Genomic DNA, 24,869 nt, shown 5'->3' on the forward strand with positions numbered 1-24,869 from the left:
TCACTTCATGCTGTGGACGGTCTCATTATAAAGGAGGAACAAACACAAGAAAGAAAAATCACGTTTGCTTCACAGCAGGTACATTTTAATATTTGGAGGGACATAAAACAAACGGCTATTTCCTGACAACGTGTCATTTGCATCTAAGCTACCTTTAAAAAATATAGATCTATTTTATAAATAACTGAATCAGACATAAAGTAAACAGGTAGAAGTTACTCAGGCTTTACACCACCCGACTTCAGTGAGGCAGACAGCTTTGACAGACTTGCTATCCGCCTTCAAGTCAAACTCTCTGAGCCTTCAAGTTGGCAAGTTGTCCAGCTTCTCAGCTGTAATGGATTCAGAAAGGCATGTTCTCTGCGTGGGAACACTCTGTATACAACTCTGCAGCATCTGGTCTGAGCATATGTACATAAAGACGTCTTCTGAGCTGCATGGCGATAAATCACCTCCAGTATGTTGCCCTTCAGAGTGCACTCCAATATATGAACACAGATAAAACTCCATTTTTTTTTTTTTCATATTTGCTCGGTTCGAGTTCTGGACATTAATAAATAAAAAATAAAATAAATCCTCCCTGATTCTCAAACTGTAAATTATATTATTAAACCATCATTAGCCAAGTTGCTGATTTTATTGTACATGCAGTGTGCACACTTCATTAAAAAAATAAATGAAAATCATACGGAGAACTCTTAACTCATGTCAAGTTCATGTTCTCAACTTGTGTTATAATGAGCCTCATCACGAAAAAAACGGGGAAAGTGCTGCTTGACGCAATGTGTTCACACTTCCATGTGCAAAAACATGCCAAGCTTTAACAAGCTGTGGGTGACGAAGCCTTTCATAAGAGTCTAGACTACACTTAGGCAAGAAAATGAATGAAGATAGTTATCACATCCAAGCTGCAGTAAAAGCACTGCATGACTCCCACGTTTTAAGCAGTGCCATGTGACAGTGACAATAATGTATGAGAATAAATGAACGAAACAAAAATGAACAAATACTTTGAAAGCATTTTACTGAACAACTGGCTGGTGTGTGTCCGTGTTAATGAATAAGTAAAAGGACAAGGGTGCAGATTGTAAAGTTCACAATTTTTATCTCATTATTGATGGAACTGTAGCTGTATGAACTTGTACTTTCAAAATATCACTCATACATGAAGAGGATTATAACTCCTGACCTTTGGGTGTGTCTTCATTCAGCAGCTGGAAGGCTGCCATGTTGGGGTTCCATGTTCCTGTGATGACGTAGGCCTTCCCATCCGAGCTCTTCCCCATTGACTCCTGAAAATATCATCCCACAGATACTTGATCAGTTTGTGATCTAGTGAATTTGGAGGCCAGGTCAACACCTTGTGCTGTTCTTCATGTTTTTTTGAGTTGTTCCTAAAGTGTTTTTGTGTGTGTGTCTGTGTCAAGCTGCATCCTGCTGGGGATGGCTGCTGCCATCAAGGAGTGTCATTGCTATGGGGTGGGGGTGCCTGGTCTGGTCTAGGTGGGTGCTACATGTCTAAGTAACATCCACATGAATGAATGCCAGGTCCAAAGGTTTCTCAGCAGAACACTGACACAAGATGCTTAATGTTATTCACTTCTCCTGTCAGGACAGCTGGGATAGGCTCCAGCAGACCCCTGCGACCCTTAACAGGAATAAGCGGGTACAGAAGATGAATGAATGGATGAATGAACTTCTCCTGTCAGTGGTTTTAATGTTGTGGCTGATTGGTGTAAATAAGCACAGTGAAGATCATGACCTATAATGATAGTGCTACTCTATTCAGTCCTAACTGACCAAACACAAAGGGTTCAAGTGTTTTATAATTCAGTGAGTCGTCCGTTTTCCATGTTGACCATTGTACAGTCACCTCTATGACACTATTAAGTTTTTTTCTGCTCACCATTTCTACAAGATGCATGTCACTGTTGCAGACTTTCTGTCCCGGACTCAGCAGCATCCCAAAACACCTAGAGAGAGGAAACAGGGGAAATCAATAACCACTAATTCCACTGCAGTGTCACAGTCTGCTTTCACCAGCACAGTCAGACAAGTTGGTCAAGAAGGAAACTACACTGATATTTTATTTTCTTAGCACTTGTATATGCAGGTTACCGTTTCCTTTTTTCTTCTGTATCTTATTTTAATGCTGCTGTGTCACACTGAATTTCACCTACTGGGGATCAATAAAGGTACATCTTTGTTTCTTTAATAATAATATTTTAGTTGATCCATTCAGATGGCACTGTGTTCCATCAATGCTACAAAAAGTGAGGTACAAACATTAGAAGGGATTTCAAATACTAGGATTAAGCAAGGGCCGAAAGTGGCCGTAATCGGGCCTTTAATATGTAAAATGTAGTATCTTGCAGCACAAATTTATTATTGTAAAACGGCCATTTTCTTTATTATTTAGCACCTTGGACAGGATCAAAACAAACTAAGCTGAGCAAACGATAATTACAGGAAGTCTACAATGCAGTTGTTTACAATGAAGTGATGTGTCATCTCAATTTCTGATTAAGAATACATTCACTGTTTTCTAAAGTGATATTACATTTTAAGCATGAACAGTAAAGTCTTCCAGGCTAAAATAAAATAAAAAATAAACAAGCATCTTTCTAACCAAAGAGCCATTAAGCTGCTCAGTGATAAATACAGAACTTCATGTTCTGCCTCTGCACAATAAATGGAGCAAAACCCGATTGCTTTTCAAACGAATTAGCCACAAAGACCAGGGCCTCTATTATATATAAAAAAATGAATATTAATAACAGTTCCGACAAAACACGTGCCGAGCTCCGCGGAAAAAGGATCCGTTCCGATCACAATAGGGGTTTCCACCGACTCTAAAAATAAAGGAGAGGGCAGGTGTCTGTCTCCCTCCGATAGCTACAGGAGGCAAGGGGCGAGGATGAAAAGGAGAAGTGACCTACTTTTACCAGCGCTGCACATAGAACGGGGAGGGACTGCAGGAAGTTGAAAGTGTTTTAGCGACGTCAGTTTTTCTCTATGTTTGGATTGACTATTGAGTGTCGGCACCTTTTTTTAAGACGGAGAACATATTTTATCTTAATAAAATCATTGAATAAATTAAGTTTATATCTGTGTGGAGTTTGTATGTTATCCCTGTGTCTGCGTGGGTTTGTCCAAAGACATTCTCGTTAGATTAATTGGTGATTCTAAATTGGCCGTAGGTGTGAGTGTGAATGGTTGTCCGTCTCTCTGTGTTAGCCCTGTGATAGACTGGAGACCGATGACAGCTGGGATAGGCTCCAGCCCCCCCCCCCTCGACCCTTTACAGGACAAGCGGTTACAGAAAATGAATGAATCAATCAATGAAATTAAGTTAATAAGGCTACACGCCAGTTCTGTTGCCAGTTTATTAGGTACACGAATGAAAACGAATGCATTCTGACATAACCGTCCTCCACTAAATCTAAACTTATGAAGGTGATGATATTCAGCATTTGCTTGTTTGTTTATAGCGCCACTGAATTGTATTGTGTTGTGTTGTAGCAAGCACTGATGCCTCACAGCGAGAAGGTCACCGGTTCGAATCCATGTGCCGGCTGGGCCTTTCTGTGTGGAGTTTGCATGTTCTCCCTGTGTCTGCGTGGGTTCTCTCTGGCTTCCTCCCACCGTCCAAAGACATGCTGGTTAGGTTAATTGGTGATTCTAAATTGGCCGTAGGTGTGAGTGTGAATGGTTGTCTGTCTCTCTGTGTTAGCCCTGCGATGGACTGGCGACCTGTCCAGGGTGTACCCCGCCTCTCGCCCGATGACAGCTGGGATAGGCTCCAGCAGACCCCCGCGACCCTTAACAGGACTAAGCGGGTACAGAAGATGAATGAATGAATGTGTTGTAGCAGCACATGTTTCTATTATTTTGACAACCCCATTTTAGTCAGTGGGCTAGCATAAATATCCAAAATGATCACACGGTTGAATAACCATCTTTCTTACACCGTTTCAACGTCAGCTGAACATTATAACAGTCGTGAAGCTAAGATTTAGAGCAGGACTGTTTTACTGGAATGCATTCATTTTCACTAGTGCTTCTAATGAACTAGAAAGTAGATTTAGTATGCTGTGTTCATCTGTACCTCCTTTACTTCATTTAATTTGCTCGGGCCGAGACAAATGTCTTCCTGACTCTGGTGGAGCAGCATCTCTTTCCTCTTCCAAGAAAATGTATAATACACTACGGTGTTAGCGTGTTGAGTTAATCATATTCAGAAAATAACCCCACAAAAAAAAAAAAAAAAAGGTCATAGCAGATGACAGGAAGTATAAAGATATATACCTGGAGTCTGCAACTAACTGGGACAAACCTGATTTATACGTTGAGAAGAAGAATTCCCTCCCGACTAAACACGGCAAGTAACACCTGCAAAAGGCGCACGGCAACAAAGACGCGCAGACACTCATATCTCCTCGCACATTAAAACACTTTGATGGGTGATCCCTTACCTCTCGATGCCGAGCTCGTTGTTGCACATTTGTTGAACTGAAACGACGACCTTCTTCTGGACGCCCTGTCGAAGCTTGAAGTAGAACTTATCTCTGTCTTTTGGGACCGGACTGAAGAAAGGAAGAGGGAGGATTTAATACATACGACCTGAGCGACTTGGAAATAATTGCATTTTAATTGTTCTCGTATTGTGCTTTGAAGAGTACTTTAGATTGTTCGGGTTTCTTCTTCTCTCTCTCTGTCTCTCTATCTATCTCAGTGCCAGCTTTATTTCTAGATCTTCTTTGAAACGAGATTACTATGACTAACCCAGATAGATAAAATATGACATGTCTTCCCTCAAGCCTGCTCCTGAGTGTATTACATGTAGAACAGATATCGGGCCTTTTTATTTCGGAGGAGAGCAGATAGGAGGCAAAAAATGAAACTAAGCTGAGTGACATCCGAAGGTGCCGGTAAGCTTTGTGCTCTTTACAAGCAGCCGCAAAACAGTATTGCAGCCGCACATATGAACACATCTGTCACACCAGCTACACTCACATCTGTCACGCCAACAGTTCTGTGCCGATAAGGAGATAATGTGTGTATGTGTCTGCACGTGTGGACCAAGTACTTGTAGTTGCCTTTGCCGTCATCCTCCCTGATCTCCAGCGAGACGGTGAAGGTGTAGAGGTCACCGTCGGGCGGGCTGGAGAGCGCCGCGTCCCTGATGTCTGCAGGGCGGGAAGAGCGCCGAAAGGCTGTCGAGAAGCTGTACAGGATGCGACTGACCTGGATGGGAAAGGACAAGAGAGGATGATGAATGGAGGGGAGAAGACAAAGAGGTGAAGTTGAGGTCATTAGGAGGAGGAGAGAAAGGATGCAGCATGGCAGATTGTTTTTAAAAGCAAGCAGGGAATGAAATATAAATAACTGCGTAACAAAATGCATAAAGTGAGGAGTATAGGTCATGTAGACAAAAAGAACAAACATTATAATAAAAAGTAAGCAATAAAAAAAAAGTTTATTTTAGAGAAAACAACAGACAAGACAACAGTGCCCCCAGCTGGTTTAATAGTGTCAGTAGTTTTTATAAAATTTCAGTCATCTTTACATCAGTATGTTATAATTGGATTGCTTCAGAAATCACCTCCTGCACAATGTAATGGGTTAAGGAGGAATTAAGGGGGAAAAAACATTTCTGCATTATTCTGAAAGTGCCAGTACAACACTCCCCTTTCTCTCTGCAGCTCTCTCTTTACAGTTTGTGTCACATTATACGTGTCCAACCAAGTGAAACGCTATGAATGTCTCGCCCGGATAGACTGTCTGGAAACGTGCACCGTTATTTTGGTTTTAAATAACGGAATTTAAGGCCGTCGAAATACAAAGCATGTCTTTTCTAAATCGGCCTTGTAGTAAAAAAAACAAAACAAAAACAACAGTGTATTTTATCTTTGTGGAGTTATTTTAGTCCTAAAAGCAGAACAAGACATGTTCATTCTAAATTTGATAAGACATTACTGCTTTATGCTAGATATGAGTAGACTCCACTTCCTGAGGAAGCTCGCTCGGGTCTTTTGATGCACGCAGCAAGCTTCTGGAGATGTTCTACACCCTGTACTTTGCTGTGGTTTGCTGGGGGAGCAGCACCAGCAAAAAAGGACATAAGTCGGATTGACAAATTGATCCGAAAAGGCTGGTCACGTTATTGGCAGAGAGTTGAGGACATTTGTGTCAGTGAGGGACAGGAGGACACTGGACAAACTGCCATCTCTGAGCTCCAATCCGTCACACCCACTACACCGTAGTGTAGAGGGACAGCGGAGCTCATTCTCCAACAGACTGATTCAGCTCAGCTCCCACAGTGAACGCTACAGGACGTCATTCATACCAAACTCTATCCAGCTGTACTTTCTGGAACATGTTAATGCACCTTATTAATTATGCACCTTACTATGTATATAATATACATTTACTTATGACTCTGTTTCTCGTACATTGGTCCATATGCAAATTTCGTACACTTTAACTATCTTCACCAATTTTTCTTTTTGCTAGTGGTTCTCAAGAGTGTTTTTTTATGTGCAACTGAGCTACTGTGACCAAGCAATTTCCCTTGTGGATCAATAAAGTCTAAGTCTCAGTCATATGATTGGCTGTATTTCAGAATCAGAATACTTTATCAGTCCTTCAAGGAAATTAAACTGTTCTGCTGCAGTTGCTCACATAAGCTGCACGGAGATGAAATAAAATACAAAATAGACTGTATTTAGAATAGAACTGTATTGAAACATGGCCTCCATCTACACAGACAAACAGAGGCACAGTGTTCCGTCAAATTAGTGCAAAACTATTGGGTTCAAATTTTCCATTTTGGTTTCAGATTTTATTTTTCTTCCAAAAAAAAATTAGAAAATGTGATATTAAGTGAATAAATATATGTCTGCTACTGCAAACCCTAAAAAAAATCTGTTGCACTCATGTCTGATGGATACGGGTTAAAAGTGCTCTCCAGCAGTGTGTAAAGTGGACTCTATTATGTAACTCACAGCCTCTTTGATCTGACAGGAGAAAACATGAATCTGGAAGTCCTCCGAGCTTCTGTAGCTCTCGGTGAAAGAGAAACAGTCGCTCTCCAACGAGCCGTCTTGGCCGCGAGCGCAGAACAGCACCTTGTAGAGAGGGAAGGAGGCGATCTCCGTGCCTGTGACCTGGTCCACAATCCTGGGGAAGGGTCGGACACGCAATCAGTGTAATAACAGTCGACGATTGTCATTTGTAAGGTAAAGCCACTATGCTTCAGAGCACTTTTATAGCAGAGGGAACGATACACAACCGATAAGCTCAACAACCAACACAGCATATCATCTAAAAAACGACAGCTTGTCTTGTCTGGGGTAGGATGACCAGACAACTTTCATATTTAACATTCGAGGCTTTGACGATTTCAGAGCAGAATAATGACGTGAAAAAATATTTAATATGCTGCAAATACTATCTGTTAATAAATACGTTTAAGCTAATACAGCTACCAGGTGGATTGAACAGTGAACCGCTGCAGTTTCTCCCTGTGACCAGTCGATTATTTTATGTAACCACAAGTTTCTGTGGTTGACTACAGCTCTATTGCTGCCAAACCCCTACAACCTGAAATCTCACAGCACATGAGAGAGCACAAGTGGTGCTGGATTATGTATATTAGTGTAAAGTTAAAGCTATATTCAACCAAACTTAAGTCAAGTCAAAAGGTAAAACATTTCTCCCTCCCCTAGCTATGAGATTTTTCAGTTTGAGCAATAAACTGAAGTCTCATTTCCTCTTTGAATATTTCATGTTCCCTTTTCATTTTATGACTCAGAATTGACATAGAAGTTTTTCTCAACATCTGTCATATCCACTTTGTTTGCCTTCTCATTTCTTCTTCTGGCAACTAGAAGCTAGAATGATTTACCAAAAACAAATTAGCAATCTCCCTCTGTTTGTTTGACGTCAACATACTAACGCTCCATGAGAACAGTGAGAGCCACACCCAGGGGTTGGTCACTCGTACACACACACACACACACACAGTGTCTCATTTGTCTGGCTGACCTGACGGAGCCATCCGGACCACAGGGGACGTGCAGGGTGATGGGGATGTGTTTGGCACTCTCGGCTCGCAGGGTGGCCATAGCCCTCTGCGCCTCGGGCTCGTTGCGGGGGGCTTTGACCCAGGTGCAGCCCAGGTAGGACAGCTTGTTGAACTGTACGCTGTCCTCCTCCAGGACCGTGGGGACGGATGGCGCTGGACATGGTTCTGCAGACAAACATAAAGGTTGTGATATAGCCACTATTTTTAGAGGCAAAAATGATCTTGATCTTCTCTCAGTCGAGTGCAATTTGAAACATGATTAAAAACTCTCTAGCATTCAGCAACATATTATTCTGTGAGTCTCGCACCGTCAGCGCTTCCTGTGAACCTGACATTAGAGTGTACTCAAGCAGAGGGGAAGGGAAAGAAGGTGAGATAAGAGTGACACAGGAAGCCGAGTGGGGTCTTCGCCGAAATGACCTCTGACCTGAAACTTGCACGCTCACAAACAGGAAGCAGAACAATGAGAGCAGCAGCTGGACTTCCACAGCTGACTGGGTCTCGCTTGACACCGTGCTAACCATTTCCTCTTAGTTCAGCCAGCAGCTGTGCAGCAGTGCTCGCTGCCACAAAAAAACACTAGTAGCGTGAGGAATGTGGAAAGTAGAAAGAAAAAGAACGTAATTGCAAATCAAGAAATAAGTGTGAAACCTTTTGTCTTGAATGTAAAATATATTTTATGGGGCTTAACATAGTAACAGCTGACTTTAATCATGTAGTGAGTGGTTATCATTATTACTCTCAAGCATTAAAAAAAGCATTTTAACTTTGTAAAGCAGTCACAAGGTTAAAATTAAAATGTCAGTTCTAATTTTCTACCTTTAACCTATTTTGTTTCCTGCATTGATCCTCTGCCAGAATAGCCTGACTGGTGTATTCAACACATCATGTAAGTTTAGAAAAATACTACACAAAAATGTGGACATACCTTTTCTTTTTGCAGTTTTTGGCGCTTTGCATTTCTTTCTTGACAACATTTCTAACGTCGCTACTTGCCAGAAGAGTGACAGACATGTGCTGTCCTCCTCTACGACACATGGTTTCACTAGACCGTTTTCATTTCACCTGAAAGTGAGGAGCTTCACCAGAAGGGCGTGACGCACGCCTACATCACCCAAAAATATGTACAGAGCTATTTTTTGCGCAGGAATTTGTCTGTTCTAATTCTGAGTCAGACAGTCAGTATGTTTACATGAGCACCAAATATGACAATATTCAGAACATGACACAGGTGATTTATGGAGCATATTACTGTTGGATTCTCCGCATGTAGCCTTTTCCAATTAAGACATGTGAGATTAGATATTTGTCTTTGAATGTTAACTGCATGTTTGGAATATATACTAATCAGCCACAACATTATGACCAAGAACAGTAAATAACATTGACCATCTTGTGACAACTCAATGTTTTGCTGGGAAACTTCTCGAGCTGGCAATTCATTCATGTGGATGTTACTTAGACATTTAACACCCACCTAGACCAGACCAGGCACCCCCACCCCATAGCAATGACACTCCTTGATGGCAGCAGCCATCCCCAGCAGGATGCAGTCTGACACAGGCACACACACAAAAACACTTTAGGAACAACTAAAAAAAAAACATGAAGAACAGCACAAGGTGTTGACCTGGCCTCCAAATTCACCAGATCCCAAACTGATCAAGTATCTGTGGGATGATCCATAGAGACCCCTCCCCTCAAAGGCCCCCTCTAACAACATTCTGTTGCCAGACACCACAGGACACCTCTTACAACTGTTTTGGAGGCACAAGAGAGACCTACACAATATTAGGAAGGTGGTCATAATGTTATGCCTGATTCGACAACAGGTTTTTGGATATGTGCAAATATTATAACAGAGCCAGCATTTTCCAGAAGTTGATGAGGTTGAACAAGTGTGCCACCGGCAAGATAAACAAAATCCCGCTGCATGCAAACAGGAATAATAATAATAATAGAACAATCACTTTTTAGTCATTAGCCGTGTAAACAACTTAGTGGCAGCTGTGGTCTAGTGATTTTGAGAAGCAAGCCTGAGACTGGAGGGTCACAGATTCCAAGGACTGTAAGGAAATGTACAAGGGTGGAGCAAACTGTCCTCAAGGTCCATGGCTGAAGTGCCCTTAAACAAGGTGTTTAGCCCACCTGAGCTCCCAGGTTGCAGCATTTGGCTGCTCACTGCTCTGACAGTGATCACGACTATGTGTGTCAGTGGAGGGGTCAAATGCAGATAATAAAGTATTTTTTTCTTCTACTAATATTTCAGAATAAGAGACATTTTGCTTAAGTAAATGTGGTGATTTATGTTTTTTCTGTACTGTTTAAGGAGGTACAGTTCTGGTCTGGTTAAGATCACACTTCAGGCAGGAATGTTTGACTGTAACACAGAATTACTGCACATGCTAGAAAAACACTTGAAAAACAGAACCTGAGGACCGTATTAATGCCACGGTAAAGTTAAGCCAGTTCAGAAATAACTGAATGGATATGTGGTTGGTTGGGTGTCTCAATAAAATAGCTCATTAATTAAATATAATGAATTATAGAGTGCACTTTTAATCATAAGAGGCCTGAGAGGGGCAAGAACCTGTCAGCTGAAACATGCAGTGCATTGACCCCTGTTAGAGAGTTGTTTTTGAACTGATGTTTGTTGAACTGTCTGGATTTCAACAAACTTGTCCTTGTTAATATACAACACACTTCAGCCAGTGTAGGAGAGTTCATATCAGCTGATCTGATAAGGCAAAGCTGGATTCTGGTATTTCAGTGTCATGCACACAAAATGTTTTTCTTACGAGAAGGTTAAACATTTCCATTGCCACGTTCAGGTTCAGTAAAATACTAATAAAAATACTGTTTATTTAGACACCTAGGACATATATACATATAGGCTTCTGTTTGTGATATCCTGAAACACACACACTAAACTTAAATAAAATTAAGTGAGGGTTGTGGGCATTATTTATCTATCTATCTATTTATCTAGTCACACTGCAATGCGGTATTGGAAATATCTCACTGTGCAAGTGTCCTAATCGCAGCAAACAATTTAATTAAATAAACTGCTAAACTGAGAGTAATATCTTGCTGAAAATGAAACTGAAAAGGAACCATATACTGTAAACTGAAGTTGATATTATTATTTCTTGTTTTAGGTTGACTCAAAGTCCGTACCTGCAGGTTGGGCCTCCGGGACTCGGCCCTCTGGCTCCCTGTGCTTCTCCATCTTCTCCACGCTGCTCTTCTCTATCTTCTCCTCGTCGTCATCATCCAACACCTCCTCCATAGCTTTCTCCAGCTGCTCGCTCCCATTCCAAGACATCTGAAAGAGAGAATAAGAGGACGAGAGAATAAGAGGAGAACGGTGGGCAAACAGAAACAAGGAGAGATAAAACAGAGGACAGGTAATAAATTCACTTTGCCACTTCAAAAACCAGATTACTGGATGAATTTGTGCGACGTGGGCTTGACTACTCTACACCGATTAGACGTGGAACTGTGTGGTTCTGACCTTGAGCCTCGGTTTGCCCTCAGAGCCCTGTGGTGACCCGGCAGAGCTGGTCTGTACCAGAACAAACTCCTCACTGGTGACGGTGGCTACGGACTCGGTGGAGCTGCTGACTTTGCCCAGCGAGGAGGTGTCATCCATGGCTGGCCGGTTTACTCAGGGTCGGCTTTGGGGGAGACGAGGGGTTGAAGCTCTCCCCTTCCCTCCTGTCGGCGCAGATTTGTAGAGGGGCAGCCTGAAGGTACAACAAACGGAGGAGCGTTAGATTATTCAGGCGTTATTCTCAGTGCATAGTGTTTTATAACAAACTCTTGTGAGTTATAAGAGCCATTTTCCCGTTCAACAAATACGTCAAGTAAAAGACAAGCCACACCCAAGCCAGACAACATCCCGGTTTGTAATCTGAGCATCCTGTCATCTTTAATGACACTTGCTGTGAAGAAATAACAATTTGTAAACCTAACCACAAGTCTGCAGGTTGCACAATTCCCTAAATTGTCTCCAGCATTTTAGTTGTGTGATTAAGAGTCTTAAAGATCACATGTCCTTGCTGCCTTTTACAGTCTACGGTAGGCAAGGCTGACAGCTTTAACGGGGTCACTGAGTCTCCTTTAATCACAGCTCAGGATCTTTCTATTTTCAACACTGCTTCTGATGTAGAACTTTACAGCATTTAATGATTAGATGCTCGCGCTTCGCTTAGCAGTCAGTCAGGACTGTGATATGTAAGAGGAAATATTAATAGATGGTCTCAGAGTATCATGTGGAGCAAAGCCTACTGTTTTGTTGCTTATATTGCCAAAAGCATTCGCTCATCTGCCTTTACACGCATATGAACTTAAGTGACATCCCACTCTTAATCCAAAGGGTTTAATATGACGTCAGCCCACCCTTTGCAGCTACAACAGCTTTAACTCTTCTGGGAAGGCTTTCCACAAGGTTTAGGAGTGTGTGTTTATGGGAATTTTTTCTTCCAGAAGTGTATTTGTGAGGTCAGACGCTGATGTTGGACGAGAAGGCCTGGCTCACAGTCTCTCACTCTAATTCATCCCGAAGGCGTTCTATCAGGTTGAGGTCAGGACTCTGTGCAGGACGGTCAAGTTCTTCCACACACCAAACTCGCTCATCCACGCCTATGGTGCACACAGTCGTGTTAGAACAGGAAGGGGCCCATCCCCGAACTGTTCCCACAAAGTTTGGAGGATGGAGTTGTCCAAAGTCTCTTGGTATGCTGAACCCAAGCCTAGCTCCTGAAAAACTACCCCACAACATAATCCCCCTTCCACCAAACTTCATACTTGGCACAATGCAGTCAGACGATTACTGTTCTCCTAACAACCGCCAAACCCAGATTGGTCCATCAGATTGCCAGATGGAGAAGGAGAAATTCACTAGATCCCAAACTGATCAAGTATCTGTGGGATGATCCACAGAGGCTCCTCCCCTTTACCCATAGGACCCAAAGGCACCACAGGACACCCTCAGAAGGCCCATGTCCATTCTATGATGAGTCACAACTGTTTTGGAGGCACAAGGGAGACCTACACAATATTAGGAAGGTGGTCATAATGTTATGCCTGATGGGTGTATGCCCAGTAACTCGGCATCGTGCTGGCTCAGTCACTTTTTCTGGGTGTTGGTCTTCTTCTGTGCACCACAAACAAACATGCTTTAGTGCTGAGCTGGTTTATAGACTTAGACTTTAGTCGTGCACAAATATAATTATAGTCAGAGCTGCTCTTAATTACTTCTAAAACAAATAAATGTCTGCATTAGCAAATAAAATCAACAGCCTGTTTTCTCTAATTATATTTACCTCTAACAAAGGTACTATACAAAGATACTACTGACAAGCAAATCAAGACTTTTTAAAATGAAGAAATTACAATATGGTTTTGTTTTTACAATTATTTTGGTATTTTATTCTCCAAACATTAATGACCAAGAAATGAATCATCATCAAAACATGCTGACTGAGTTGCTTCTTTTTCTTTTTAAGGCTTTATTCCCTGACTTACTATGTTTTGGCAGCAACCAAACATCTGTTTTTTGAGCTTTGCAGTGTTTTATGATGATCCTCTGGAGCAGAGCACACACACACATTCACAAGAAGAAACACATGAAGGGGGCATTGATTCACACACAGTGACATGACTACACACGCACACAGAGGACATTCATTCACACACATAACCCAGGCAAATTATATTCAAACACACACACACACAAGCATACACAGGGAAAGCCACAGGGTCATGTGCTCCATTCACATTATTCAATTACACAAAGCACAGCGTGAAGCAGAAAAGCGAAGGCTCCCACAAGTTCACTTAGAAACACAGATAGGGACGAGGCATGCTGGGAAACTACTACTACTACGCTATATATGAAACTGTATAATACTGTATGATACTATAATATACATATGCATGTATGTATACACCAATTTGGCATAACATTATGACCACCTTAATAATATATCCCCCTCTCTGTGACGACTGGTTTTCACTCCAGTGGAGGGGATATTAAAACGTGGGATTGCTGGTGAGTTTGCGCAACACTTCGTACATACACTGATCAGGCATAACATTATGACCACCTTCCGAATATTGTGTAGGTCTCCCTTGTGCCTCCAAAACAGCTGTGACTCATCCCAGAGAATGGACATGGACCTTCTGTGGGTTTCCTGTGGGTTGAGGGGAGGGGCCTCTGTGGATCATCCCACAGATACTTGATCAGTTTGGGATCTAGTGAATTTGGAGGTCAGGTCAACACCTTCATGTTTTTTTTTTTAGTTGTTTCTTAAGTGTTTTTTGTGTGTGTGCCTGTGTCAGGCTGCATCCTGCTGGGGATGGCTGCTGCCATCAAGGAGTGTCATTGCTATGGGGTGGGGGTACCTGGTCTGGTCTAGGTGGGTGCTACATGTCTAAGTAACATCCACATGAATGAATGCCAGGTCTAAAAGTTTCACAGCAGAACATTGATTTGTCACAAGATGGTCAGTGTTATTTAATTCTCCTGTCAGTGGTCATAATGTTGTGGCGGATTGGTGTATGTATATATGTGTGGGTACACCGAATGCCTATACTAAATATACCAATCTATATGTTAATCTTACATCTTTTTATAAAACACTTACTTAATACAATAGTCATAGCGGTTTAGTAATTTTACTTCTGGTTAGATGCCAAACTGCATTTTGTTGTGTATGTACTCGTACTATATGCAACAATAATAAAGTTAAATCTAATCTAATCTACCAGAGACTGGTTTGCTTCTCTTAGACCTCATCTCTCTTCTTCTTCTTCTCAGAGTCAGACCTGATCTGAAGAGTGCGGTAAACACACACTCAAGCGACTATTAATTATAGTTGCCTAATGTTGACTGTGCAAGTACAGAACATCCCATAATACCCCTGTGACACGCACATTGCTACAGACCATTGACTGCATTTGCACAGACGTAACACAACGCTGCATATCTTGTAATAAAGTGTAAACTACTGCGTTGTGAAAGTCCTTCAGACCTGCACGAGTGGTGAAAGAAACGTTCTGTCAACAACCGATTTCACTGGCGTTTTTGAGTCGTCGAGTGTTCACTTCAGACCCGATTATTACACACATACAACTGTATTTATCCCCTTTTTACGGTTCCTCTTGCTTTTAACTGAAACCATAAACACGGCAGCACGAGTGCACCCGGTCATTATCAGCCTGTTCCTCCGGTGCCGTCCCAGTTGGCAGCCTCGCTACACAGCCACCGCCTGCATGGAAACTGTGAGCGGCCCGCTGTGGAGCAGAGAGACTGCACCCACGGGAGCCGGGCTGACCGACCGGCCACGTTACATCGAGCGTTTTTCTACGGGTGGACTTGATCTGCTGACTTCCCACATATAAATAAATATGTTTAACAGCAAATACAGTCAAGCATGATTTGAAACTCCCTGTCTGATGCGAGTTTTATCGTGTCTCACACCGGGTGCAAGATACACGAGAGGTGACCCCTGGAGAGACGAGTGAAGGGGCAAACCCATGCACATCGTGGTACAGCGTAGCTTCTAGTTGGCTCAAACTAACTCCGTCTCCTTTAAACTTCACTGGCCTTCCTGTGGAGAACACCGTTTCTCACACACAGAAGGATTACGGATCCAAAGCCGAGTAAACGGACCAGTTCAGTGGGTATAATATACAATATAATACTGTTGGGGTTAGGCTGGGCTATTTACAGAAGTATTTACAAGTCATTCTGCCCCCGTCTCTGACTATGAGATTCATTTCAGTTTATTAAGTGGGCTAATAACAGGCAATCTGTTACAATGGTGTATTTGTACGGTTGAACGGTTAATTCATTTCGAGGATTGCGGTGTGACATTAACACTCTAGAAACCCCTTCTGTGGAAGATAATCCACAAAACAAACAATCCCAGGCTCAAATCAGAACGAGAGCGAGACAGGAGACTCCACACTGCGGCACAGAGACGCAGTTTATCCTCCTGAGACTGGGGCTGAAACTACGTCCGAAGTCACAAAAGAGCGTCCGCCTCGCAGTGACACCTAACACCTCATCGTTGAATCACTTCCCGTTAGATGTAAAGCTATTCAAAGCCATTACTTATCGTCTATTGTGTTTGTTTATAGGTGCATGCCCACCACGATGAAGGAAGTACACTTCTTTTTTTTGAGAACAAGTGTTGCACACGACACGCTAGCAACAGGACACAGTATACATGGCTAGAAACAGAACGTGCATGTCAGCAAGACTGATGAATCGGCGTGAAGTGTAGGCGCATTGTTTTCCCTAATGTACGGGTTAGTATTCTGGTCAGCTTAGGCCCTTGGTGCCAGAGAAACACCCCTTCGTCAAGATGCCATAACAAAAGACCGCTTGGGTTTCATGCCAGCGCTGAAGCTGCTTGGCCTACTTTGGACGAGTACCTGTTTGTTGATACAACCACAGTCTGCTGCGAGTTGAGTGCTCAGCAATCTGCTAAGACACACGCAAGAAACTAATAGCGTCGTCTCCTAATACATCGTCACTGGCATTCATTTTCATCATCAGTTCGGCTGCCAGTTTTCTCAATTGACTCCTTATTCATTTAGTGCATAAAAAGTGTTACAGTGATTTAAAACAGAGAAAGTGTGAGTATGTTTATTTCTGACCTGCAGAAAATGACATGTTTTTGCATTTTTATTGTTCAAAAATCAGAATAGTTGCCAAATCTTTTTGTTGCATGTCTATATTAATGACTTTATTTTAAAATATCACTAATATCGACTGTAATTTATTGATAATTGCACGCAAAAGGGCTAAATGTGACCTTGTCGACTCCAATATACTGCTAGAGGATGCACAAATACACGCAACAGAAAATATTTGTAGGCAATGAGCTGGCTGAAATGTTCAAATTGCCTGTCATGGTGATGTGAACTTTGTTCTTCATGTGCGGTCAATGTATTTTAAGCGGCAGGTGGCCACAGTTCATCCTGTTGACACATCATCATCAGCCAGTGTCACATATATGAAACTAACCTAACCGAAGGGTAAAACCAATATGTGACACAGACGGTAACAGCGCATCCGTCCTCATTCGTAGTACAGTGACGCTGCTGTTAATGTAAACAGCTAATAAATACACAAACAAACCTTAAAACAATGTCCTATTTAAATGTGTGTCTCACTTTGTCTTCCTGTGGACCATGCAACTTTTTTATCCTCTGTTTGACTACTTATAAAGCCTAAATAAAACACATTTTCTCAACTACTACATATTGTACACTTCTTTTTGGAAACCACAGGCAGTAGACCACATTTATATAAACTGATGTGATATAGAAACGTTCGAGACGGGGCAAAATAAAGACAACTTCAACATTATTTACTTACAGTACATTAACGTGCATTCTGTGCTATCACATGTACACACTGTGCTACGAGCACCAGGCGTCCTGCCCAGAATCTTTTCACATATTCAGCTTCATCTTGGAGATGTCTAAGGCGCGAGTGTCTCCGCGAGCTGAACAGCAGCAAGAGACACACAGCAGAGAGTGTGTGGTCGTGACGCCATCCTGAGACAAACTGGGGAACGAATGCTGTAACGCTATGACAACAGCTGCAGTCGTGTTAATGGGGGCAAAGTGTTGTGAATCAGACACTGACACAGGTTAAACGGCCCCCAATACAGAAAGTGTCACTGGATGGGATCATTAATTCAAGATGATGCTGTGAAATCCACCTGACCAGACAGGTGTTACTGCTTGTAGACGGTGGCTCTGGGGTCCAAAGCACATCAGAATATTGCCTTATTCTCTGCTAATGTTAATTCTCCCATTAACTGCTGCAGTTAACAGTTGCTGCTACTCTGACTGATGTACTCAGGCCTGGATGGGGTCTTCCACAGCATCTGCAGCAGGCTAGCTCTGTGTGGCAGCTTTTCTCTTCTAAACAGCAGCATATCAGACATTTAGCAGGTTCAATGACACTGACAGGAGTTTCCGTCTATTTGTAATTGTTAAGCACACACACACACACACACACACAAAGGTGACTTTTGAAGCGAGCAGAGTCCTCAAGCAGCAGCTAACCACACGCAAACACACAAACAGAAGAGAAGGCAGGGCAAAGATTAGCTAGCACCATGCTAACTTAAGCGTACAGCCACAACAGTCATCTGTGGCCGGGGTGTAAACGACGCAGGTTTGCCACACAAGACGCTGGCTGTCAGGTCAGGTGAGTGCGGAATATACAGGAAGTATATGTGACTGCCAGGCTGGACCTGCGAGCTGTAAAAGCTAAGTTGTGCTAACGCTAAGCAGCTCGAAGTCCAAAACAGTTGGAGCACTATTTAGCAGGGGCGCCGTCACTCAGCAACACCCCTGCCTGGCTCCGCAAGGAAAATAACGGGAGAGAAAATTAGGGAAACAACACTTCGTTTCTCACTGCGTGTAAACGTGACAGTGGAGTTAACACAGGTGGCGATAGGAGAGCTGTCAACTTACTTGTTCGGAGCGTTGTTCAGTAGCTTGCTAGGTGTCAGAAGAGTTGCGCCGAAGATCGTGTGTTATTTGAGAAGATGGATCACTCGGAAGAATAGTGACACGTCTTCCGGTTTGGAATGTTGGAACTGTTTTACGCATGCGCCGTTTTCCCATACATTTGTCTTGCTCAGAAATGTTTATATTTATTCATAGTTACAAATAAATCATATAATATCTATTTTTTTATAAATAAATAAAATAAAAAATAATAAAAATAATTCGTCAGTCTTTTCTTTGGTTAAAAAAAAAAACTAAAGGAATGCTTTGTTCTGAAAATTAATCTTGACTGAAATTGATGTTTGCCTCATGACAACCATTAGCCAGGGGTCAAAGGTCATGCTGCCTCTAGGACTCATGGTTAAAATGTGGTTTATTTTTTGTCTCTCTCCTTTAAAACTTGACTCTGAGTTGAGTATATTGAAGAAAAAGGAGAAGAAGAAGTAGTTTTATTGTCAGCTCTCTAGTTCCGCAGCATAAAAAAATTAAATAAAAGCTATTACAGCAACACACAAGAGAATATGTAATATACACAAGACACATGTAGGCTGTGTGTGTCAATAATCGCACAAAAAGTCAATTCAAGCAGTTACAAATCTTTAATTGTCAAAAGGTAACACCATCAAATATTACTGTTTCTGTATTTATCATGTACAATTTCTGATTTAACCACATTTCTAAAAATCATTTATCATTATTTTTTTCTTTATGTTTTCAAAGTTAACTGGTTAAGTAAGTAGTAAAATAGATAGTTAATACAATGCCTGAATAAATGGATGACGACAATCAATCTGTGGTAGTGGACGGCGACATGAACAAACGCGTGGTTTTATTTCACTGAATCCAGCCGGGGACATTTCCTGGCCTGTTGAGTGATAAGTTTTTATTTTGCTGGTCTTCTGTACATTTATTCGCTCTCGTTAGTTGGTACGGACGAAACCGGTCCTGATGTAAAATGATCTGGAGACGTTTTAACGCGGACAGAGTAGTGGCACTGCAGCTGGAACCTATTTAAAGATTTATTAATGAAAAACAATAATAGATAAATAAATAAAAATGCTAACAAATGGATTCTGAGTGTGTTAAATGCTTGAATGTCCCCAAAGGTTCCTTGCGCTGCTTATTCAGCTTCACTTAATATAAAGACAAATATCACAAGAAATATTATTGTGTGTGGCAAGCAATGCTGGGTAAGTGTCCTGTAAAGGAAAATTTAAAAAAATAAATAAATAAAGGAGCACGGTGAAACAGTTTTCAAACACATACAGTAAATGTGTACACTGACTTTCTCATCACGATATGAAAAAAAAGGAGGAGGAAATACATGAATATTTGCACTTCAAAGATTCAATATGAGTAGTAAGTAGTACAGGTGTATAGAACGAGTGTAGACAAAATAGCACAAACCAGTAAATCACACTTCCTCATTCAAAATGTATGACCCTCAAATCCCAGCGTGCATCTCTCTCTCTCTCTCTCTCTCTCTCCGTCAAGAACACATGGGATAAAGAGATGCATTTCTTCCCGGTTAATATTTACAATTCAAACTTTTTGCATTTCTGTCAGTAAAGAGGAATTCACTCTCAAGCTTTTCTGCTGTTGCGTTCAAGGACTCAGGCGTCCTTGCTTGTTCACAGGCCTCAACGTCGGGGGGGGGGGGAGAAACTACAGGTCCCACGGTGCTTTGAACATATTCATGACATTTTTTTTTTTTTTAAATGCTCACGAGTCTAAGCTGTCATCTCGTTTTGTGTGCACGGTGCTCCCCCCTTCTCCCCACATTGCAGTTGGTGAGGCGAGAACTGCTGAACGGAGATGGCTGGAGATGAAGAGCGGCGGTAGTTTGCTCGACAGCTTGCATAGAGAAGAAGTCTCCAGTCGTCCGGCCTCTTTGACTCCCGCTGTAACTCGAGCACGCCGCCACGGATCCACAAAACTGCACACGAGGCGAAGACTTTTTCTGTGCCGCTCTTTTCGATTGCTTCATACTTGCTACACACTTCGTCTTATTACTTTTTGGCAGCCAGTGGGAAGATATGTAGCATGGAAAAAACTTATCTAATATAGCCCTCAGTCTGTAAAAGACACGGTAACAGTCAACAAATAGTTCATAAGTGTGTAACCGTCTTGTGGGAGCATAAACACAATTCATCTACCATCAAATACAGAATTATTTCTATCTTTGTGAACAGGAAAACGTTTAAATTTAAGGGTATAAAGTCAGGAACTCGGTGTTCCTTAAGTCTTCAGTAACTAGTTAAATGCCTCAAAACCCCAAACCTTAAATAAATAGAATAATGTACCCCCCACAACTGGACGCCTTGATCCTGGCAGCCGCAGTAGGTGTGAAAACAAAAAAGATTTTTGTTGTGTTAGTGGTGGTGCTGGTGTGTGTAAGTGCAGATGTGTGTAAAGGGAGATGGGGTGCTCTGGGTGGTGGTCACACCTCGGTGCTGATGGCTCGGGTGTTGGTGTAGAAATCAGGAGGCCGGCCCCGCAGCGTCTCCCTCAGCAGGGAGCCTCGGACGGCGGGCAGCGGCATGGCCAGAGCCTGGTTGTCGTAGTGTGTGGGCATGTAGGTGACGCGCTCGCCGCCGTTGCGCATCTCGTCGGTGGTGCGGATGTAGAAGGGCGAGTCGTAGGGCGAGCAGCTGGGACAGTAGCTGCGACGCCCCCCGGCGGCTTTGGTGGGGTTGGAGGACTTGGGCGGCTCCGGTGGCGACAGGGACAGTGGGGTGACGATCGGTCCGTCCAGGCCGGAGACACTGCAGGCGTTGCAGGCAAAGTGTTGCTGAGAGATAGAGCCGCTGTCAGACCCATTCTTCTTACAGCAGTAGTACTACAGAGAGAGAGAGAGAGAGCTGGGATTCACTGATGGAAACTAGCATTCGTTGATTTGATCAGCAGATTTAAACATCTAAAGTGTCAAACACATATGGTGTAGTCCTACCTGGAGTCTACAGTAACAGAGCACGGCTATGATACACAGAAGTATCACTGTGGCCAGTATTCCTCCGGTTATGACAACAGTTCCAGCTGTCATCCGACCAGCTCTCCATCAAACTCTGACACACAGACAGGAAGTGACAGCATCAGCAGGAGACTCCCCGCCGCTCAACGGGTTTAATCAACGTTACAGTGAAAACATGTGGGATGTGTAGATACTCACGTTCAGCAAAGTTGCTTAACACCTGAAAGAAGACAAATAGAAAAGACAGTTACACAAATGACAGACAGATAGATAGATAGATAGATAGATAGATAGATAGACTTACATCAGAAGAGTGTTTCAAGAATGGATGGGTAAGGTGAGTTCAAATTTGTCTTCAAAGGTCAGAGGTCACACCGCCGGATAGCAACTTCACATGAACATCTCTGTGGAGAGAGAAGGAAGGAAGGAGGGTTGGGAGGAAGGAAGGAAGGTAGGACCAAAGCAAAGAAGGAAGAACAAAAGGAAGGAAGGAAGCAGGAGGTAGAAAGGACGGAATGATGAAAGGAAGGAAGGAAGGAAGGAAGAAATAAGGGATTAAAGGAAGGGAGGAAGGTAGGACCAAAGGAAGGAAGCACAGTAGGACGTAGAAAGGAAGGAAGGATGAAAGAAAGGATGAAAGAAAGGAAGGAAGGACGAAAGAAAGGTAGGAATAAAAGAAGGAAGGTAAGATGAAAGAAAGGAAATACGAAAGACAGAAAGAAGAAAGGAAGTTAGGATGAAAGAAAATTGGATGAAAGGAAAGCAGGAAGTTAGAAAGAAAGAAAGAAAGAAAGAAGAGACACAAGTTGAATTGAAGCTCAAACCATTTTTGTCCACAAGGAGGCAGCAGGTGAACAGGAACCTATTCCCCACTGGCTCCATGAACAAACAACAACTACATGTTTAAACTATGAATAATCAATGACACAAAAAGAAAGAAGAAATACAACAGAACTGAGAATCATCAGATTAAGACAAAATCTTTGACATTTACTGTTCATATAAATCATCAGACACATATATGATTCAGCAACATCTCTAACATCTACGCTGAAACACACACACATACACACACATATGCAGCGTTACGGGACAGCAGCAGTAAAAGTGAATTAGCAGCGAGGGGCTCGGCCGCTGAGGGGGTTTTAGTCTGCAGGCTGAGACTTGTTCACGTGAAGTGAGGTCTATTCCTGCTGATATGAACATTTGAAACCTATTACCAGTAAAAACACTGCCTCAGAAATGTGTCCGGTAAACACACACACCTTTCCCGCACGAACACACAAAGCTCATTTCTCAGCCTGCCACTTTTGATTTCTGGTATTTGACATGTGAATGGACAGATATGTACTGTATGTGTGTGTTTCCATGCAAGCAGTTTGTCCTGTAAATTTAGAGTGATAGATGGGAGAGGAGAGAAGAATGAACGACCGCCTCACACACCTGCAGACAGGGCTGAAGAAATGTAACGGAGTGATTAGGGCTACAACCTGCACAGCAACTCAACATCTGCGCCAAAATATCCCAGGTGTAGAGTCGGCCCTGCGTTGGTATGAAGTTAGTGTTTCAAGCAGATATTAAGAACAAACTACAGGAGTCTGGAAGGCAAATAGCAACCCACCAAAGTCAGACATAAAGGGATTTTTATCTAACACATACAATAACAGAGTTTGGGTGTCTCTGTTGCCTCTGAATATTGTCCAATCAGCGTCAAGTACGGCTGGTCCGTAATTAGGTAATCTGCCAGATAGCTATTTAATCTGGATTTAGCTGCACCTAAAACACGTCATGTACTGCCTTAACGTCTAAGCCATCTAGTGGTCAGTGGCGATAGTGCAACATGAGTCAATTGTTTAGTGCAATGTTACAGTATCTAGTTATTCCGCTCACTTTGGACAGCATCCACTATTCATTCATGTTTTGATAATGTACACCGATCAGGCATAACATTATGACCACCTTCCTAATATTGTGTAGGTCTCCCTTGTGCCTCCAAAACAGTTGCGACTCATCAGAGAATGGACATGGGTCTTCTGAGGGTGTCCTGTGGTGTCTGATAACAGAATGCTGTTAGTGGGGGGCCTTTGCTTTGAGGGGAGGGGCCTCTGTGGATCATCCCACAGATACTTTATCAATTTGGAGGCCAGGTCAACACCTTGTGCTGTTCTTCAAGTTTTTTTTAGTTGTTCCTAAACTATTTATGTGTGTCTGTCTGTGTCAGGCTGCATCCTGCTGGAGATGGCTGCTGCCATTGCTATGGGGTGGGGGTGTCTGGTCTGGTCTAGGTGGGTGCTACATGTCTGAGTAACATCCACACCAATGAATGCCAGGTCCAAAAGTTTCCCAGCAGAACACTGAATTGTCACAAAATGGTCAATGTTACTTCCTTCTCCTGTCAGTGGTCATAATGTTGTGGCTGATCGGTGTAGTCTTCCTGACTGAGTTTACGACAAGCATTTCCAGTTATTTATAATTCTTGAAAATGTGCATATATAATACTTTGAGATTATGAATATGATAAATATGTTTCGTTTAATTCTCGTGTGAATGAGCCGGGTGGCTCTGCCGGATGTTTGTTTATTCCTGATTTCTTCACAGCACGTTAACCTCCAGTTGCTAATGGCGGTGCAATTAAAAACAACTTAGAACTCAATCACGTCTGTCACGAGGTCAAGTGAAAATAGCAACTGCCAAATGCAAATAAGACAGATCGACTGAGTGAACCCGAGATCAGCCTAAAACTAAAGCAGAACGCTGCATTACACGACAGATGCTGAAGCTTTGTCTGATCATCTGCGCCGGTGTTAAGTGAATTAGTTTCTCCATTAAAATCACAACGAGCTGGAAGTGCTGTCAGACTCTCCGCCGTGGAGACGAAAAGCAGACGGTGCTGCTCCCACAGGCCTCCATCTGAGCCGCTACGCTGGCGGCGAGCTCATAAACCATGTTTCTGTCAGAAAGTACACTAGCCTTCAATTATTTCCGGAGACCAAACGGGATGGCAGCTGACAGATTCCTCTCAACGTCATTCATCACGACTCTCCCTCTCTCTCGGAGCGTGCAATCTCGGACTGAACTATTTTTCATAATTAATGCCAGCGCGGTGACTTGTTCGGCGGGGAGGAAATGGAAATAGAGTCGCTGCTGTCGCCACATCACCCTTTACACACAAAAATAATACACAGATTTGTTTTTATCTCCTGCTTACATGTTGCTCTGCAAGCACTTTGAGACAAACTCGGTTAGATTAATTCGACTTGGTTTGAC

The 24,869-nt window shown here is 42.6% G+C and overlaps 2 protein-coding genes across 3 annotated transcripts in view; both read right to left on the reverse strand.

Moving 5' to 3' along the window:
* The window catches only part of rabgap1l (RAB GTPase activating protein 1-like), a 124,559-nt gene extending 105,788 nt beyond the window's left edge, over positions 1 to 18,771 (reverse strand). For both annotated transcript variants that reach the window (XM_084548759.1, XM_084548758.1), the window contains exons 1-9: positions 18,596 to 18,771; positions 11,604 to 11,835; positions 11,267 to 11,414; positions 8,050 to 8,254; positions 7,008 to 7,182; positions 5,090 to 5,247; positions 4,476 to 4,586; positions 1,907 to 1,973; positions 1,190 to 1,292 (exon numbers count right to left, since the gene is read on the reverse strand). In XM_084548759.1, the coding sequence (XP_084404885.1) occupies positions 1,190 to 1,292; positions 1,907 to 1,973; positions 4,476 to 4,586; positions 5,090 to 5,247; positions 7,008 to 7,182; positions 8,050 to 8,254; positions 11,267 to 11,414; positions 11,604 to 11,741 (1,105 nt within the window). In that variant the 5' untranslated portion in view covers positions 11,742 to 11,835; positions 18,596 to 18,771. The remainder of the gene's footprint in view (positions 1 to 1,189; positions 1,293 to 1,906; positions 1,974 to 4,475; positions 4,587 to 5,089; positions 5,248 to 7,007; positions 7,183 to 8,049; positions 8,255 to 11,266; positions 11,415 to 11,603; positions 11,836 to 18,595) is intronic.
* A 2,300-nt stretch (positions 18,772 to 21,071) lies between these two features.
* On the reverse strand, positions 21,072 to 21,674 carry fam163ab (family with sequence similarity 163 member Ab; the record flags this gene model as incomplete). The annotated part of the gene is made up of 2 exons (XM_084547657.1): positions 21,072 to 21,470; positions 21,582 to 21,674. The coding sequence occupies 2 exons, from the start codon at positions 21,672 to 21,674 to the stop codon at positions 21,072 to 21,074; spliced, it is 492 nt and encodes a 163-aa protein (XP_084403783.1).
* Positions 21,675 to 24,869: the final 3,195 nt, after the last annotated feature.

The sequence above is a fragment of the Chelon labrosus genome (genome assembly GCF_963514085.1).
Source record: "Chelon labrosus genome assembly, chromosome: 7".
Classification (NCBI taxonomy): Eukaryota; Metazoa; Chordata; class Actinopteri; order Mugiliformes; family Mugilidae; genus Chelon; species Chelon labrosus.